Below are 18753 nucleotides of genomic sequence, written 5' to 3'. Positions count from 1 at the left end.
TAAGGTCATAAAAGTCAATGAGAACACAGAAGAGTGAAGAGAAGGTCTAAGTCACAACTATGAGAAATAGTGATATTTAAAGGACTGAGGCCAAGAGTTACATGGGAGAGGAAGCAGGAGCAGCCAATGAGATAGAGCATCTGGAAAATGTCATGAAATCTGTTGCTAAGGATCTTTCATGAAAAAGTGGTCAACAGTGTCAAATGCTAAAAAAAAAAAAGAAAGGATTTGTTAGATTTGATAACCATGGCAACGCTGATGGTCCTAGCAAGAGCACTGCTAGGGATATTTTGTACTGAATTGTATACCAAGCTTCATATGTTGAAGTCCTAACACCCAGTGTGACCACATTTGGAGAATAGGATCTTTAAGGGAGAGATTAAAGTTAAATGAGACCATAAGACTGGGTACCTGATCTAGTAGAACTGTTCTTATAAAAGAGCAAGACATAACAGAGTGCTCTCCCCATGAGGGCATAGAGGAAAGGCCAAGTGAAGGCTCGGAAGGTGGCTGTTTACAAGCCAGAAAGAGTCCTCTTACCAGAAATCAATCTGCTGGCACTTTATGTGGAATTTATAGCTTCCAGAACTGTGAGAAGATAAATCTCTGTTGTTTAGGCCACCCATTCCTTGGTATTTTGTTATGGAAGTCCAAGTGGAATAATCTAAGAAGTACATCCAAGACCACAATGGGTAAGGAAAAAAGAAAAGTATGTAAAAACAGCAAATACCATTGACCTTTGAACAACAGAGGTTGGGGTGCCAACCCTCTTTGCAGTTGAAAATTGAGTATAATTTAACTCCCCCAGAACTTAACTACTAATAGCCTACTGTTGATTGGAAGCCTTAACAGATAACATAATTAACATATTTTATGTTGTATGTATTATATACTTTATTACAGTAAGACAAGCTTAAGTGTTAAGAAAATCAGGGAAAACACATTTTCAGTACTGTATTTATTGAAAAAAAATCTGTATAAGTGGACCCACAAAATTCAAACCCATGCTGTTCAAGGGTCAACTGTATAGGCAATTCTTTCAAGATACTGCTCAAGCAGTGACTACCAACTCAGGCTGTTTCCATAGATTTTATTATTAAGCCATTTTATTGAGGTATGATTGGTATACAAAAAGCTCTACATTGGTATATAATTTGATGAGTTTGGAGATAGGTATACACCTATGAAAATATAAAATACTCCCCATAATCTATGCCATAAATCTTCAAAAGTTTCTTATTTTCTTTAAATATACATATACATACACAGTATGTTAAAAACGTAAGATCTAGGGGCACCTGGCTGGCTTGGTTAAGCATCTGAATTCAGCTCAGGTCATGATATCGTGGTCCGTGAGTTTGAGCCCCGCGTTGGGCTCTGTGTTGACAGCTCAGAGCCTGGAGCTTGCTTTGGATTCTGTGTCTCCCTCTCTCTCTGCCCCTTCCCTGCTTATGCTCTGTCTCTGTCTCAAAAATAAATAAACATTAAAAAAAACATAATATCTTCCTTTGTAAAATTTTAATTATATAGTATTGTTAAGTATTCGTTCTGTGCTATGAAGTCAATTTCTAGGACTTATTCATCTTATATAACTAAACCTTTACTCTTTAATATCTTCCTTTTGTCTCTCAAGCCCCTGGGAACCACCATTCTACCCTCTTGTTTCTATGGGTTTGACTATTTTAGATTCATCCTGTAAGTGGTATTTTGTCATCATGTAGTATTTGTCTTCAGTGTCTGGCTTATTTCAGTGAGCATAAAGTCCTCCTGTTTCATTGATGTTGTCATAAATTGTAGGATTTTCCTCTTTTTTTTTTTATGGCTGAATGATACTACGTTGGATTTACCCATTTATCTGTTGATGGACATTTTTGTTGTCCATATGTCTTGGCTATTGTGAGTAATGCTGCAAGAAACATGGGAGTGTAGTACCTCTTCAAGATCCTGAATCTACTATCTTTGGATATATACTTAGAAATGGGATCACTGCATCACATAAGAACAGTAGTTCCTATATGGTTTTTGGCAGCAGTCTCACCCATTTACATTGCCACCAAGAGTGTACAAGGGTTCTCTTTTCTCCATATCCTCACCAATATTTATCCTTTTTCTTTGATGATAGCTATCCTAAGAAGTATGAGGTGATACCTTACTGTGCTTTTGATTTGCGTATCATATCCCTGATCAGTGATGTTTTTGTGTACTTGATGGTTATTCTTCTTTGGAGAAATGTCTATTTAATTTCTTTGTCTATTTTTTAAAATCAGCTTGTTTTCTTGCTATTGAGTTGTAGGAGTTCTTTATATATTTTGCATATTAGCCCTATATCAGATATGTGGCTTGTAAATATTTTCTCCCGGTCCATAGGTTGCGTTTTCATTTTGTTGATTGTTCTTTTGCTATGCAAAAGCTTTCTTACTTGCTTGTAGTAGGTGTCATATCCAAGAAATCAGTGTGAAGGCTAATGTCAAGAAGATTCTTCCTATATTTTCTTGTTTTCATTTAATGTTTGTTTGTTTGTTTATTTAGAGAGAGGGAGAGAGAGAACCCCAAGCAGGCTCCATGCTGTCAGCACAGAGCCCAACCTGGAGCTCAGTCTCATGAACTGTGAGATCATGACCTGAGGTAAAATCAAGAGTCAGGTGCTTAACTGACTGAGCCACCCAGGTGCCCCATTTTCCTATGTTTTCTTTTCTTTTTTAATGTTCATTTATTATTTTTGAGAGAGTATGAGAGTGTGCTCAAGTGGGGGAGGGGCAGAGAGAGAGGGAGACACAAAATCCAAAGCAGGCTCCAGGTTCCACACTGTCAGTGCAGAGCCCAATGTGGGGCTCAAACTCAAGAACCATGAGATCATGACTTGGACAGAAGTTGGATGCTTAACCAACTGAGCCACCCAGGTGCCCCTCCTATATTTTTTTTTCAATTTTTAATTTATGTATTTTTTAAATTTACATCCAAGTTAGTTAGCATATGGTGCAATGATTTCAAGAGTAGAATCCCATGATACATCACCTACATATAACACCCAGTGCTCATCCCAACAAGTACCTTCCTCAGTGCTCCTTGCCCATTTAGCTTATCTTCCCACTCAAACCCCCTTGAGCAACAGTGTTTGTTCTCTGTTCAAGAGTTTCTTATGTTTTGTCCCCCTCCCTTTTTTTATATTATTTTTTTCTTCCCTTCTCTTATGTTCATCTGTTTTGTATCTTAAATTCTACATATGAATGAAGTCCTATGATATTTGTCTTTCTCTGACTGGCTAATTTTGCTTAGCATAGTATCTTCTAGTTCCACCCATGTTGTTGCAAATGGCAAGATTTCCTTCTTTGTGATTGGTGAGTAATACTCCATTGTATATATGTGCCATGTCTTCTTTATCCATTCATCTGTTGATGGACATTTGGGCTCTTTCCATACTTTGGCTATTGTCGATAGCACTGGTATAAACATTGGGGTACATGTGCTCCTTTGAAACAGCATTCCTATATCTTTGGATAAATATCTAGTAGTGCAATTGCTGGGTCGTAGGGTAGTTCTATTTTTAGTTTTTTGAGGAAACTCCATACTGTTTTCCAGAGTGGCTGCACCAGTTTGCATTCCCACCAGCAGTGCAAAAGAGATCCTCTTTCTCCACATCCTTACCAACATCTGTTGTTGCCTGAGTTTTTAAGGTTAGCCATTCTGACAGGTGTGAGGTGGTATCTCATTGTGGTTTTGATTTTCATTTCCCTGATGATGAGTGATGTTGCGCATTTTTTCATGTGTCTGTTAGCCATCTGGATGTCTTCTTTGGAAAAGTGTCTATTCATGTCTTTTGCCCATTTCTTCACTGGACTATTTGTTTTATTGGGTATTGAGTTTGATAAGTTCTCTATAGATTTTGGATACTAACCCTTTGTCTGAAATGTCATTTGCAAATATCTTCTCTCATTCCACCGGTTGCCCCTTAGTTTTGATGATTCCTTTGCTGTGCAGAAACTTTTTATTTTGATGAGGTCCTAATAGTTCATTTTTACCTCTGTTTCTCTTGCCTCCAGCGACGTGTTGAGTAAGAAGATGCTGCAGCCGAGATTAAAGAGGTTTTTGCCTGCTTTCTCTCTAGGATTGTGATGGCTTCCTGTCTTATGTTTATGTCTTTCATCCATTTTGAGTTTATATTTGTGTATGGTGTAAGAAAGTGGTCCAGGTTCATTTTCCTGCATGTTGCTGTCGAGTTTTCCCAGCACCATTTGCTGAAGAGATTGTCTTTATTCCACTGGATATTCTTTGCTGCTTTGTCAAAGATTAGTTGGCCATATGTTTGTGGGTCCATTTCTGGGTTCTCTGTTCTGTTCTATTGATCTGTTTTTGTGCCAGTACCATACTGTCTTAATGATTACAGCTTAAATTTTTTTTTTAATGTTTTTATTTATTTTTGAGAGAGAGACAGAGTACTAGTGAGGTATGGGCAAAGACACACACACACACACACACACACACACACACAGAATCTGAAGCAGACTCCAGGCACCAAGCTGTCAACACAGAGTCCAACATGGGGCTCAAACTCACAAATTGTGAGATCATGACCTGAGCCAAAGTTGGATGCTCAACCAACTGAGCCACCAAGACACCCCTAAGATGATTATAGCTTTGTAATACGTCTTGAAGTCCCAGATTGTGATGCTTCCAGCTTTGGTTTTCTTTTTCAGGATTGCTTTGGCTATTTGGAATCTTTACTGGTTCCATACAAATTTTAGGATTGTTCTAGCTCTGTGAAGAATGCTGGTGTTATTTTTATAGGGATTGCATTAAATATGTAGATTGCTTTGAGTAGTGTCGACATTTTGACAATGTTTTTCCAATCCATGAGCATGGAATGTTTTTCCATTTTTTGTGTTGTCTTCAATTTATTTCATAAGTTTTCCATAGTTTTCAGTGTATAGATTTTCACCTCTTTGGTTAGGTTTATTCCAAAGTATTTTATGTTTTTTGGTGCAGTTGTAAATGGGATCGATGCCTTGATTTCTCTTTCTGCTGTTTCATTATTGGTGTATAGGAATGCAACTGATTTCTGTGCATTGATTTTATATCCTGCGACTTTGCTAAATTCATTGATCAGTTATGGCAGTGTTTTGGTGGAATCTTTTGGGTTTTCCATATAGAATATCATGTCGTCTGCGAAGAGTGAAAGTTTGACTTCTTCCTTGATGATTTGGATACCTTTTATTTCTTTGTGTTGTCTGATTGCTGAGGCTAAGACTTCCAACACTATGTTGAATAGAAGTGGTGAGAGTGGACATCCTTGTTGTGTTCCTGACCTTAGGGAAAAAGCTATCCGTTTTTCCCCATTGAGGATGATATTAGTGGTGGCTCTTTTGTATATGGCTTTTATGATCTTGATGTATGATCCTCCTATCCCTACTTTTCTTGAGGTTTTTTATCAAGAAAGGATGCTTTTGTCAAATGCTTTTTCAGCATCTATTGAGAGGCTCGTGTGGCTCTTATCCTTTCTTTTATTAAGTGATTTATCACAATGATTGATTTGCAGATATTGAACCAGCTCTGCATCCTAGGTATAAATCCCGCTTGACTGTGGTGTATAATTCTTTTAATGTATTGTTGGATCCAGTTGGCTAGTATCTTGAGAATTTTTGCATCCATGTTCATCCGGGAAATTGGTCTATAGTTATCCTCTTTAGTGGGGTTTGTCTGGTTTTGGAATCAAGGTAATACTGGCCTTGTAGAATGAGTTTGGAAGTTTTCTTTCCATTTCTATTTTTTGAAACAGCTTCAAAAGAATAGGTGTAACTCTTCTTTAAATGTTTGGTAGAATTCCCCTGGAGAGCCAGCCAGTCCTAGACTCTGTTGGGAGATTTTTGATTACTGATTCCACTTCTTTACTGGTTATATGTCTCTTCACATTTCCTATTTATTTATGTTTTAGTTTTTGGTAGTTTATATGTTTCTAAGAATTTGTCCATTTCTTCCAGATCTCCCAATTTGTTGGCATATAATTGTTTGTAATATTCTATTATGGTTTGTATTTCTGCAGTGTTGTTTGTGATCCCTCCTCTTTCCTTGTTGATTTTATTTGGGTCCTTTCCTTCTTCTTTTTGATAAATTTGGCTAGGGGTTTATCAATTTTGTTGATTCTTTCAAATAACCAGATACTGGTTTCATTGATGTGTTCTATTGTTTTTTTTTTAATTTCAATATCATTGATTTCTGCTCTAACCTTATTTTTTCCTGTCTTCTGCTGGTTTTGGGCTTTGCTGTTCTTTTTCCAGCTCTTTAAGGTGTAAGGTTAGGTTGTGTATCTGATACCTTTTTTCGTTCTTTAGGAAGGCCTGGATTACTATATACTTCCCTCTTAGGACTGCCTTTGCTGCATCCCAGAGGTTTTGGGCTGTCGTGTTATCACTTTCACTGGCTTCCATATATTTTTAAATTTCTTCTTTAGTTGCCTGGTTAACCCATTCATTCTTTAGTAGGGTGTTCTTTTTAAAAAATTGTTTTTAATGTTTATTCATTTTTGAGAGAGAGAGAGTATGAGCATGGGAGGGGCAGAGAGAGAGGGAGACACAGAATCTGAAGCAGACTCCAGGCTCTAAGCTGTCAGCACAGAGCCCGACGCAGGGATCGAATTCATGAATCATGAGATCGTTACCTGAGCTGAAGTCAGACGCTCAACCAATTGAGCCACGCAGGTGCCCCTAGTAGGATGTTCTGTAATCTCCAAGCATTCGTGGTCTTTCCAAATGTTTTCTTGTGGTTGATTTTAAGTTTCATAGCATTGTGCTATGAAAATATATATGGTATGATCTTGATCTTTTTGTACTTGTTGAGGGCTGATTGTGTCTCAGTATGTGATCTATTCTGGAGAATGTTCTGTGTGCACTTGAGAAGAATGTGTATTTCTGCTGCTTTAGGATGAAATGTTCTGAATATATATTAAGTCTGTCCAGTCCAGTGTGTCATTCAAAGCCATTGTTTCCTTGTTGATTTTCTGCTTAGATGATCTGTCCATTACTGTAAGTGGGGTGTTGAAGTCCCCTACTATTATGGTACTATTATCAATGAGTTTCTTTATGTTAGTGATTAATTGATTTATATATTTGGGTGCTACACGTTGGGGACATAAATGTTAACAATTGTTAGATCTTGGTGGATAGACCCCTTAATTATGATATAATGCCCTTCTTCATCTTTTGTTACAGTATTTTAAAATCCAGTTTGTCTAAGTCTGGCTACTCCAGCTTTCTTTTGGTGACCATTAGCATGATAGATGGTTCTCTATCCCCTTACTTTCACTCTGAAGGTGTCTGTAGGTCTAAAATGGGTCTCTTGTAAGCAACATATAGATGGAGACTGTTTTCTTATCCATTCTGATACCCTACGTCTTTTGATTGGAGCATTTAGTCCATTGACATTTAGAATGAGTACTGAAAGATATGAATTTATTGCCATTGTGTTGCCTGTAGAGTTGGGAGTTTCTGGTGGTGTTCTTTGGTCCTTCTGATCTTTGCTGCTTTTGGTCATTTTTTCTCTTGTCTCTTCTACCCTTAGGGAGTACCCCTTTAAATTTCTTATGGGGCTGGTTTAGTAGTCATGAACTCCTTTAATTTTTGTTTGTCTGGGAAACTTTTAGTTTCTCCTTCTATTTTGAATGACAGCCTTGCTGGGTAAGGAATTCTTGGCTCCATATTTTTCCGATTCAGCAATTTGAATATATCCTGCCACTCCTTTCTGGCCTGCCAAGTTTCTGTAGATAGGTCTGCTGTGAACCTTAACAGTCTTCCCTTGTAGGTTAAGGACTTTTTTCCCTTGCTGCTTTCATAATTCTTTCCTTGTCTGTGTATTTTGTGAATTTGACTATGATATGCCCTGTTGTTGGATGGTTTTTATTGAATCTAATGGGAATACTCTCTGCTTCTTGGATTTTTTTATGTCTGTGTCGTTCCCCAGATTAGGAAAGTTTTCCACTATAATTTGCTCACATAAACCTTCTACCGCTTTCTCTCTCTCTTCATCTTCTGGCACTCCTCTATGATTTGGATGCTATCCTTTTAAATAAGTCATTGAGTTCTCTAATTTCTTATATCATGTCTTTGCCTTAGTTTCCCTCTTTTTTTCTGCTTCATTATTCTCCGTAATTTTGTCTTCTATATCACTGATTCGCTGCTCTGCTTCGTCCATCCTTGCCACTGTGGCATCCATTCAAGATTGCATCTCAGTTATAGCATTTTTAATTTTGTCCTGATTAGATTTTACTTCTTTGATCTCTGCAGAAAGGGATTCTATGCTTTTTTCAATCCCAGCTAGTATTATTATGTGGTTCTAAATTCTAGTTAAGACATCTTACTTATATATGTGTTGATTAAGCCCCTGGCTATCGTGTCTTCCTGTTCTTTCTTCTGGGGTGAATTTCTTCATTTTGTCATTTTGTAGGAAGAAAAATAATTAATAAAATAAAAAAGAAAAGTTAAAAAATTAAAAACAACAACAACAAAAATAAAGGAAGCAATATCTTAGGTGTGTTTTGGTCTGGTTGTTGAAAGAAGCTTGATAGAATAGAAAGAAAAAAAGGGAAAGAAGAGAAAAAAAGTAAAAACTTTAAAAATTAAAAAAAAATGCATAATAAAAATAAAATGAGATGAAGAAAGTGAAACAGAATTAAACATTTTACAAAAAAAACATAGTAAAAAGAATTAAAACTTTTTTTAAAAAAGAGGAAAATAAAAATAAAATTTTCTTTCTGTATCTGAGAAAAAGGAGAGAAAAAAAAAAAAAAGAAACAAATAGACCAGCAAACAGAATAAAACCCAAATGAAGTTACATCCAGTTTCCCCTGGAACTTAAACTATGAATATGAAGCACTTTATAGTCCATACATTAAGCAGGCAGAGGGACTTGTGGTGGTCATGTAGGGCATGTGCTAAGAGGGCGCAGTTGGGCAGGGCTTGGTGTAATGGATCTGTTCTCCTCTAGGTGGCCCTGCTTAGCTAGGGTAGATCAGTGTGGTGTGCATGCACATGTATGTGTATGTATGTTCATGTGCAGGAGATGTGAAAATGGTGTCACCCAGCTTCCTAGTTTCTGGCACTGGAACTCTGTGCTCTCACCGACCCACAATCAAGCACCCCTCCTTTGTCTCAGGCTTCTTTCCACTCCCTGCTTCTACACTGTTTGTGTCCAAGCCATCAGCCTGCCAGGTGGCACCTCCTTCCTGAATTTTATCTCAGATGGTGCCGTGTTTCCAAAGCCCTCACTTCTGAGAACCTTGCGGCTTGGCCCCATTCTGACCCTCTGGGAGAGGGTCTTGCTGAGCAATGGCTGGGTACCAGCTTGCCCCAGGAAATGTTGTATCATCACGCTACGGCAGAGGTTCAGAGACTATGGACAGGTGCTGGCTTGCCCCAGAAAAAGTTCATGCAATTGCACGGCGGCAGAGGTTCTGAGATTTTGGCAAACCACAACACACAGCTGGCATCAGATTTCACTGCACTCTGGTGTCTGTCTCAGTACCAGCAAACATGGCTGCTCTCTGGGGTCTGCTGGGACCTTTGCCTGTGGGGAGGATGTATGGCCTCTACCAAATGTCCTCCAAGCAGGGGAACTGCTTCTCCCTGTGTGGCCCACGAACCTCTCAGACCTAGCTGCTTGCTCCTGGGGATTCACCTTTCTTCACCAGCAGAGCACTGTCAGGTATTGTGCTCTGGAATTTCCTACTCTGATCTCCCGTGTATAGAGTCGTAATGGTATTGAAACCCTCTCCTTTCTCCCAGACAATGGTTTTGGGGAACAGATTTTTTGCTCAGTCCCTTGTGAATGTTTCCACTCTGTCTCCAACTACTTTTGAGGGGAGTGCTTTTCCTGCACTCTTACTCCCCATTCTCTGACCTCTGCAAAAAACAGCTCCCTACCCTGTGTGGTTTCTGTCTCCTCCAGTTCACCTCTTCATGCCACGTACCTACTGAGTTTTGTGGCTCAAGTTATGCAGATTGTTGTGTTAATCCTCAGATCAATTTCCTAGGTATGCAAAATGGCTTGGTGCTGCTCTAGTTGCATTTCAGGGATGAGAGAGGCTGAGAACTTCCATTTGCTCCACCATCTTGTCCCTTCCCACCCCTCCTATGTTTTCTTATAGGAGTTTTAAAGCTTCAGGTCTTAACATCATTTATCTATAACAATAATAATAATCATTATTATTACTATTATTTTAAAGTAAACTCTATATCTAATGTGGGCTTTAACTCACAACCCCAAGATCAAGAGCCAGCTAAGTGCCACTCAGGTCTTAACATTTAAATATTTACTCCATTTTGAGTTGATTTTTGTGTGTGGTAGAAGAGTCTAATTTTATTCCTTTGTATGTAGATATTTTTAGTTGTCACAACTGAGGGGTGGTAGTGCTAGTGGCATCTAGTGGATAGAGGCCAGGGATGCTGCTGAATATCCTAGAATGTACAGAATAAAACCCCACAAGTAAGATTTAGTCCCTAAAATCAATAGGGCCAAGGTTCAAAAACTCTGCTACAGGGGCGCCTGACTGGCTCAGTTAGTAGAGCATACAACTCCTGATATCTGGGTTGTGAGTTTGAGCTCCACCTTGGGTGTAGACAGTACTTAAAAATAAAATCTTTAAAAAACAAAAGAAAACCCCTGCTGTAAAGGAGAGGAAAGAGCTAGACAGAGATATGGGATCAAAGGAGGAACTTTTTGTTTTTGTTTTTTTTTCAAAAGATGAAAGAACCTTGAGGTTGCTTGGTCAGTGAAATGGGCCCCTTTAGACAAGGTAAGAGGTTGTGAAAATTGGTCGAGACTCTCTTGGAGGGCAATTTGGTAGTACCTGTGAAAATTAAAAGATTTCTACTATCAATGACCTATTCTATTGAAATACTTGCACATATACACTAAGATATTTACTCACAGATTTTCATTACAATGTTAGTAGCAAAGTGAAAGTTTTTGAAACCAATTCCAACGTGTGTTTCCCCACACATCCAAGGAATTCTTGTGACACCAGCAGGGTGTCCTACAACTTACCTAAATTCTCATACTACCTGGAAAGAGTATCAGATTCCACAGGTTAAGGGCTCAGTCCAACAAGACTGTCCCACCCCTCTTCAAATGCCACTCACAAGCCCTGTTCTTTGCCAGACCGACTTGCTACAGGTTGGAGGTTCCAATGCCACTTGCCTTGGGTTTGATTAATTTGCTTAGAGCAGCTCAGAGAACACCCACAAACACTTTACTTACTAGATTATTGGCTTATTATAAAAGGATGTAAGTCAAGAACAGCCAGATGGAACAGATGCTTAGGGCAAAGTATGTAGGAAGGAGTGAGGAGCTTCTATGCCCTATGTAGGTGTTCCTCTCTAACAGGACTTCCATGTGTTGACCCACCTGGAAGCTCTCCAAACCATATGAGAAACTCCATATTACATGGACATGATTGATTAAATCATTGGCCACTGGTGATTAATTCAACCTCTGGACATTTTTACCCTCCCCTGAAATCAGGAGGTGGGACTGAAAGTTCCCTTTGCTATTCGTGGTTGGTTCCCCTGGCAACCAGTTCTCATCTTTAGGTCCTTTCCAAAATTCACCTCATTAACATAAGTCTAATGATGGTGGAAAGGGGCTTATTATGAGTAACAAAACACCCGTTTTTGCCTTTAATGGTTCTAAAGTGATTTCAGGAACTGGGGACAGGAGACCAAATGTTAAAAAAAAAACCCAAAAACCAAAAACCAAAACCCTTATTGCTCTTATCACTCATGAAATTCCAAGTGTTTGAGAGAGATACGAGCAAGAAACTGTGGATGAAGGCCAAATGTACATGAGAAATATATTTTGGTCATCTGAATGACCATGTAGGGGCCAAGGCCAGGCTACCCCAAGATGGGCCACTTTGACATGAACATTATTTTAAGTTAAAAGCAATCAAAACCCAGAAGATTCAGGAAAAGCTCTTTATCTCCTCCTAAACTGCCTGCCTATACCAGGAAGAGAACTATTAACAGAGATTCTTCTTTTTCTAAGATATTTATTTGTATAATAGGATCACCTCTGTTTTCTAAACATCTCTCACCTCCCTGCTAATGTTTTGCTCAGCCTCCTACCCCTCTCCTAAGCTCATTTATATTGCTTCACTGTCTTTGGAATTTCATACATAGGAAACTATATTTGATCTTCTCTTGTTAATCTGTCTCATGTCAATCTGATTCTTAGTCCAGCTAGAAGGACCTTGAAGGGCAGAGAACATTCTTCCTCCACAATGACCAAATACATAATTCTCATAAATCACCATATCACAGAAGATAAATAGGAAACAACTGTACTGCACAAAGAAGAATGGTTAAATGGTTATGTAGCACATTCCAACCAGGAATTTTGTGGCCACTTAAAGCTTGTAGTAAGCAGTAAGACTGCCAGGATATAGTGAGATGAGGTCATAGAATGGTGTTCATAGTGTTACTCAGTTATATAAAACTAATTAAAAAAAAACCTGTATGATTGTGTTTGGTAGTGTATTTTTAAAAAGATCTTGAAGGCTCTACCAAACTATTTTAAGTAGATAGATCCTCCTTTCACTTATTACTCTCTAATGGCTCTGAATTGGGAACTTTTTATGAACATCTATTACTTTTATAATTTTATTTTATTTTTGACGTTTTATTTATTTTTGAGACAGAGAGAGACAGAGCATGAACGGGGGAGGGGCAGAGAGAGAGGGAGACACAGAATCTGAAACAGGCTCCAGGCTCTGAGCCATCAGCCCAGAGCCCAACGCGGGGCTCGAACTCACGGACCGCGAGATCGTGACCCGAGCTGAAGTCGGACGCTTAACTGACTGAGCCACCCAGGCGCCCCTATAATTTTATTTTATTAAAAAAATTTTTTTAAGTAGACTCCATGCCCAACATGGGGCTTGAGCTCAAGACCCTGGCATCAAGAGTCACATGCTCTACTGGCTGAGCCAGCCAGATGCCCCTGCTTTTATAATTTTAAAACAGCTTTTAAATGATGGTGGCAACAGAGCAGTTGAAAGGAAGAAAGAGTCTGAAGACAAGAGTGATGGGAAAGGAGGAAGATCCCAGAGGGAGCAGGAACAGATAATGATCGTAGCATAAGTAGCAGCAGGAGCAACTAACATTCATTAAGCAATGGAAATATTCCAAACTGTTGTAAATTCTTGATGATTCTGTGAGGTATATATTATCTGTCAAGGAAATGGTAGCACAGAGAGATCAGGCAACTTGCATAGTCGGATAGCTCACATATGGTACAGCTGGGATTCAAAACCAGGCAGTCTGGATCGAGAGCCAATGCTCTTAATCACTGCCCTCTACTGCTGGCTGAGTTGGGGTCCAGAGCACAGGTGGAAGCTGGCCTGACAAGAAGAGAAACTTGTTTAAACCACTGTATTCATTTTCTATTGCTGGATAACAAATTACCACAAACTTAATGGCTTCAAACATATATTATCTTATAGTTCTGTAGATCATAAGTCTGAGCAGACTCCACTGGGTTTTCTGCTTAGTGTCCCACAGAACCAAAATCAAGATGCCAGCAGGGTTGGAGGCTCTGGGTGAAGATTCTTTCCTTTGGCTGTAGGACAGAGTTCCCCATCTCCTTGCTGGTGTTGGTCAGGGGCCTCTAATTAGTGTCTACTGCATTTCTCACCTTATAGCCCACTGTAGTCCTGTCATCTTTAAATCAGCAATGGTATGAAGGAATGGAATCTGAGTTCCTATATTACTACCAGCCAGAGAAACTCTGGCTGTTATTTGTTTAGGAACACACAGATAATGTCCCTTTCCTTGTGCTTGTAAAATAATCTAATCATGAAAGTAGAATTCATCATATTAACAGTCACGGAGATCAGTGGGGAGAAATGTTGGGACCATTTTAGAATTTTGTCTGCCACAACTATTATGATGAATTTGTAGGATGTCTTGGTGAAGGGAGGTCTGAGGGCTTGTAATGCTTTCCTGGATGAGTGGAAAGTGCTCCATTTGAAGGTAGATGCTTGAAAATTAAGGTTTGAGTAGGTGACTAATACATTTTTGCTTGCTGGTCAGCTTTATGGGCTCAGTTGAGTTTGGAGATGATGAATTTGTGGGGGTACCAATCTACAGAGCTGTGTGATTTTTCTCTAGTAGTCTGGGTATAGATGCAGAAGAGGTTTGTGGTCTTTCTGAGAATGCTGGGCAAAAGGACCACAGGTCAAGGGAGATGACAGGCTTAAGTGATGGACTCTGGGATCTAGGCCAGAAACAAAAGACAGACAACACCAGAGTGAAGGAGTAGGGATGGTAGTTACCTTGCAAGGGTTGTAGGAGATGGCCAGACTTCCAGTTATAGCAAGAAGTGGAGGAAGGTTTCATTAAGAGGTTAAAGATACAGAGCAGTAGTTCCCCAAGTGTGGTTCTCAGACCAACAGTGTTAGCATCATTAAGGGTCTTATTAGGAAAATTCCCAGGTTAACCACAAACCTACTGAATTAGAAACTCTGGAAGTCTGGGAGCACAGGAATCTGTGTTTTACAAGCACTGCAGTAGGTATTGATGCCCCAAGGCTTGAGAATCATTGATGTAGTCTTTCATATTAAGAGTACTTTTAGGGGCGCCTGGGTGGCTCAGTCGGTTAAGCGGCTGACTTTGGCTCAGGTCATGATCTCGCGGTCCGTGAGTTCAAGCCCCGCATCGGGCTCTGTGCTGACTGCTCAGAGCCTGGAGCCTGTTTCAGATTCTGTGTCTCCCTCTATCTTTGACCCTCCCCCGTTCATGTTCTGTCTTTTTATGTCTCAAAAATAAATAAACGTTAAAAAAAAAAAAAAAAAAAAGAGTGCTTTTATTGTGAATAGGATTCCAGAGGGACAGTAAGAAATTCCTAGAAGAAGAGTATGAGACTGGTAGGAAACATTGAGATATATGGGAGAGGACAAATGGCCTATGTTCTGCATGCTGACCTAGGATGCCAAGGATAAATGTAAAGGATGCCTGAATTAACTGGCCTTAGAATTTTCAGAAATAACAAGCCTTAGCTGGCTGATTCTAATCTGGACCAATGTGTTACTGAGGTACTACTATTCCAAGGCCAAGATTGGGGGCATTTATTGATGAGTAGGAAATGGGTCCATTCTGGGACTGGATTGGCTGTTCTCAACCTCCAGGGAAAGACTCAGAAATGGGAGAAGAGTTACTGGGGCCCTGAAAACCGCAACAGCCCCTGCTGAAGAGGGAGGGATGCCTGTGAGCAAGCTCTATCTCCATATGGCTCAGTAAAAAACAAGATTTACTCTCCCTTGGCTGCAGGCACCACCATGATGGGCTTAGCTGCTTTTGCTATGGCACAAAGATAGAGGAGCACAGGTAGGTTGTGCTTAACCAACAGGAAGATGAAGGAAGTGTGGGATGTATTTTGGGATGTGAGTAGCTGACCCCATATAAGAATTCCCCTATATTCTTAAAAATTTTCTGATTCAATGACTCTGGGAAAAATCTTGGGACTCAGTAAGATTTAAACACGTGAAATACAATGTAGCCATGCAAGATTTTTCATTGCTGTTACAAGGAACCCTTCCTCATCAATTAACAAACCATCTCCGATGATTATACACACACCTTTTGGTGCAGCAATGCCAAAAGAGATTACGCAGATTAAAATAATCTGTTTTATACTGTTAACAAAAAACCAATGTACAGATGAGTGTGTATGTCATTCATGTAAAAAAAAAAGCCCTATATTTGTAATATATAAAATACTTCTGGAAGACTAAACAAGCACCTTGTAAAACTGTACCCTTTGGGGAAGGGAAATGGGTAGCTGGGGGAGAAAAGAAGGAAGAATTTCCATGATTAAAAACCTTATGTACCTTTTAAACTTGGAGCACATGCATGCATTAAGAAATAAAAAGTTACTACATTTAAAAAATAAATAATGAGCTTTTATTACCCTCGACAACAGAGAAAAGCCACGCTGGAGTCTCTGGGAATTCTGGGAATGCTCCCAGGGGGAGGGGAAGGCTGCAGCAGCACCTGGAGCTTCCTCAGAGACTCATTCCCTCAGTCTCACCCCCCTGGCAGAGGCAGCTGGAAGGAATCACAAACTGCAGGGATCAGTGGGAGGAAGACAATGAACAACGCTTTCCTGCCTGAAATCAGCCGCTGTCCAGAGCCAGCACCAGGGAAGACACAACTCACCCTCCGGGGGTCACGTCTTCACTGGAAGGCAGGTGGGAATTCACACGCATGACACCGAATGCCCTGCTCTCTTGGGGTCTCCAAGTCCTCCCCGATTCCATACCCTCTGGTCTGGGGCCACAGTGTCTGATTTTTGAGAGGAGAACATGGAATAGGTCAAGTCTTAGTCCGAGTCTGAACTCTCATTCGACTTGGAAGACCTATGCTTTCGTTTTTTCTTCTTCTTCTTTTCTTTTTTCCTTTTCTTATGCTTTTCTTTCTTCTTCTTTTTCTTGTGTTTCTCTTTACATTCTGAGGAGCTGGAGCTGCTCCCATCTTCATCGGAGGTGGAATCCTCCAGTAACTGTTTTAACTGCTGTATCCTAAACAGAAGTTTGACCAAAGAACCATATTTAACTTAAAAAAATTGTAGATAAAGATGATGTGAGAGCAGCAGTGAGGGTAAAAAATGTCATGAATAACCACCTTGCAAAAGACGGTACTTATTTGTGCATGTCTTCCCCATTCTTGTCCACGTCCATGCCTGTTTGACAGGACTGTAACCAGTATATGAGCCATTCTTGTTCTTTTCATTGTCCTAAATATTTCTGCATGTTTCTCGAGTCCTTACCACAGAACTTCTAACAGATGCCTACTTTCCTTACTCACCGCCCCCAACTGCTCAAGTAATCTACCTCCTCAAAACAATTATTACTCGGCGTCACCAGTTTTGGGAAAAACAAACTCTCCCGTTTCTTCACCCTATCTTTGTTCATATCTAAGGATCATTTTTCACAATAGCTCAAATCCTTAAAGACACTGGAGAAGATAAACTAAACTACGGTTGGTTGCCAACATCAACTATCAGTGGTATGAGCAGGCTGGGCCAAGCCCACTGCTTTAAGCCAACCCAGATAGAACAAGGCTGGCCTGTTCATCCCCCACACACTGGCCTTTCCAGTGATTTCTCCTGCCTTCCACATATATCACAACTATATTAAAGTACCATATTTACCAAACCACTCATCTAATACCAGAATGGGTGTTTCCAACTTTATGTAAGAGGGTATTGTTATCACCAGGACCACCTCACCTTATGTCCTTTTCATGTCTTTTATTCTCTCGTATGATATCATACATAGGATCTTCATGTGCCTTGAGGATTAGAGAAGGGTAAGGTTGGATTAGGGCTTTGTGGACTGTTAGTTAAAGTAAAATTAAATTCATATTTCACTGAAACCAGTTCTTTTTTTCCTGTTTGGTGTAATTTTATATTTAAAATTTTCTAATCCTTCTTAAGGGTCACCATCACTTCAAACTTGTGGACATTACAAAAAAGATTTTTCAATTATACAAATCCAATTTGATAAAATATAATCTGAATAGCCTTTTTAAGGATATAAACCATGGAAGATTCATTATTAAATATTACTCAAGGTTAGAAGTATTGAGGTAATTCTATGAGGACAGATGATCAAGAGATACTAAAAAAAGTTGGAAAACGATACGTAAGAATGATTCATTTATAGGTGCACAAAAACATATGTATATGCCCAAAAAGAACTGTAGAAGTATACTTATCAAGCTACTTAATGCATATTCACTCTGTAGAGATGCAATATTGCTTTTGAAAAATCAATTGTGAAAAGCCCTAAAGTAAAATGTCAATTTAGTTACAGTAAATGTATTCTTGTAACATTTGTGTAATTAAAAAGTACTTGCTTAGAATATGACTACACATAGACTGAACTTTGTGGTATGTCAAATATCTTTAAAAATATCTAGTAAAAGTTTTACATATTTAAGATAAAAAAGAAGCTAAAAATGTCTATATTTGTACCATCCAGAGATATCCACTGCTAACATTTTAATGTGGTTGTTCTAGTCATCATTCATAATTTACAAAAAATTATAATCATATTATATATACAACTCTATTCTCTTTTTCACTAAGATTTTATTTTTAAGTAATCTTTACACCCAACGTGGGACTCAAACCTACAACTGAAAGATCAAGAGTTACACGGGGCGCCTGGGTGGCGCAGTTGGTTAAGCGTCCGACTTCAGCCAGGTCACAATCTCGCGGTCCGTGAGTTCGAGCCCCGCGTCAGGCTCTGGGCTGATGGCTCAGAGCCTGGAGCCTGTTTCCGATTCTGTGTCTCCCTCTCTCTCTGCCCCTCCCCCATTCATGCTCTGTCTCTCTCTGTCCCAAAAATAAATTAAAAAACGTTGAAAAAAAAAATTAAAAAAAAAAAAGAGTTACACGCTCTTCCAACTGAGCCAGCCTGGCACCTCTTTCTCACTTATGTCTTCATGAGCATATTCCTATGATACTACACATATTTCTAAAACATGATTCTTAAAAGCTATAGGACTTCTATGTTACAGTACTTATGTTGATGTGCTGGCCACTGCAGTTGTTTCCTATTTTTCTTTAGTCTATTTTTCAGTCATATAAATAATTCTAAATAATCCCTTATACATTAATAAAAATTTGTATATATTGATTTTTGTTATACCCTTAGGATCTATCCTTAGAATTTGGGTTTCTGAATTAAAAATAAATGAATTTGTTCAT

At 39.2% G+C, this 18753-nt stretch overlaps 1 protein-coding gene across 8 annotated transcripts in view; it reads right to left on the bottom strand.

The window, feature by feature from the left end:
- Positions 1 to 18753, bottom strand: part of LOC131509163 (retinitis pigmentosa 9 protein) — a 220842-nt gene that overhangs the window by 185929 nt on the left and 16160 nt on the right. For 6 of the 8 annotated variants that reach the window (XR_009260330.1, XR_009260331.1, XR_009260329.1 and 3 more), the window contains exons 5-6: positions 17269 to 17330; positions 16352 to 16558 (exon numbers count right to left, since the gene is read on the bottom strand). Coding sequence is in view for 3 of the 8 variants with exons in the window: in XM_058724649.1 (XP_058580632.1) it covers positions 16360 to 16558; positions 17269 to 17330 (261 nt within the window). In the remaining 5 variants the exon portion in view is untranslated. Of the gene's footprint in view, positions 1 to 15918; positions 16559 to 17268; positions 17331 to 18753 lie in introns of those variants that run through there. The other 2 variants (XM_058724651.1, XM_058724648.1) reach the window with 1 other exon arrangement.

Source organism: Neofelis nebulosa, chromosome 4 (assembly GCF_028018385.1).
Source record: "Neofelis nebulosa isolate mNeoNeb1 chromosome 4, mNeoNeb1.pri, whole genome shotgun sequence".
NCBI classification, from domain to species: Eukaryota; Metazoa; Chordata; class Mammalia; order Carnivora; family Felidae; genus Neofelis; species Neofelis nebulosa.
The sequence above is the reverse complement of the archived record's forward strand: the minus strand, read 5'-3'. Positions and strand labels throughout refer to the sequence as shown.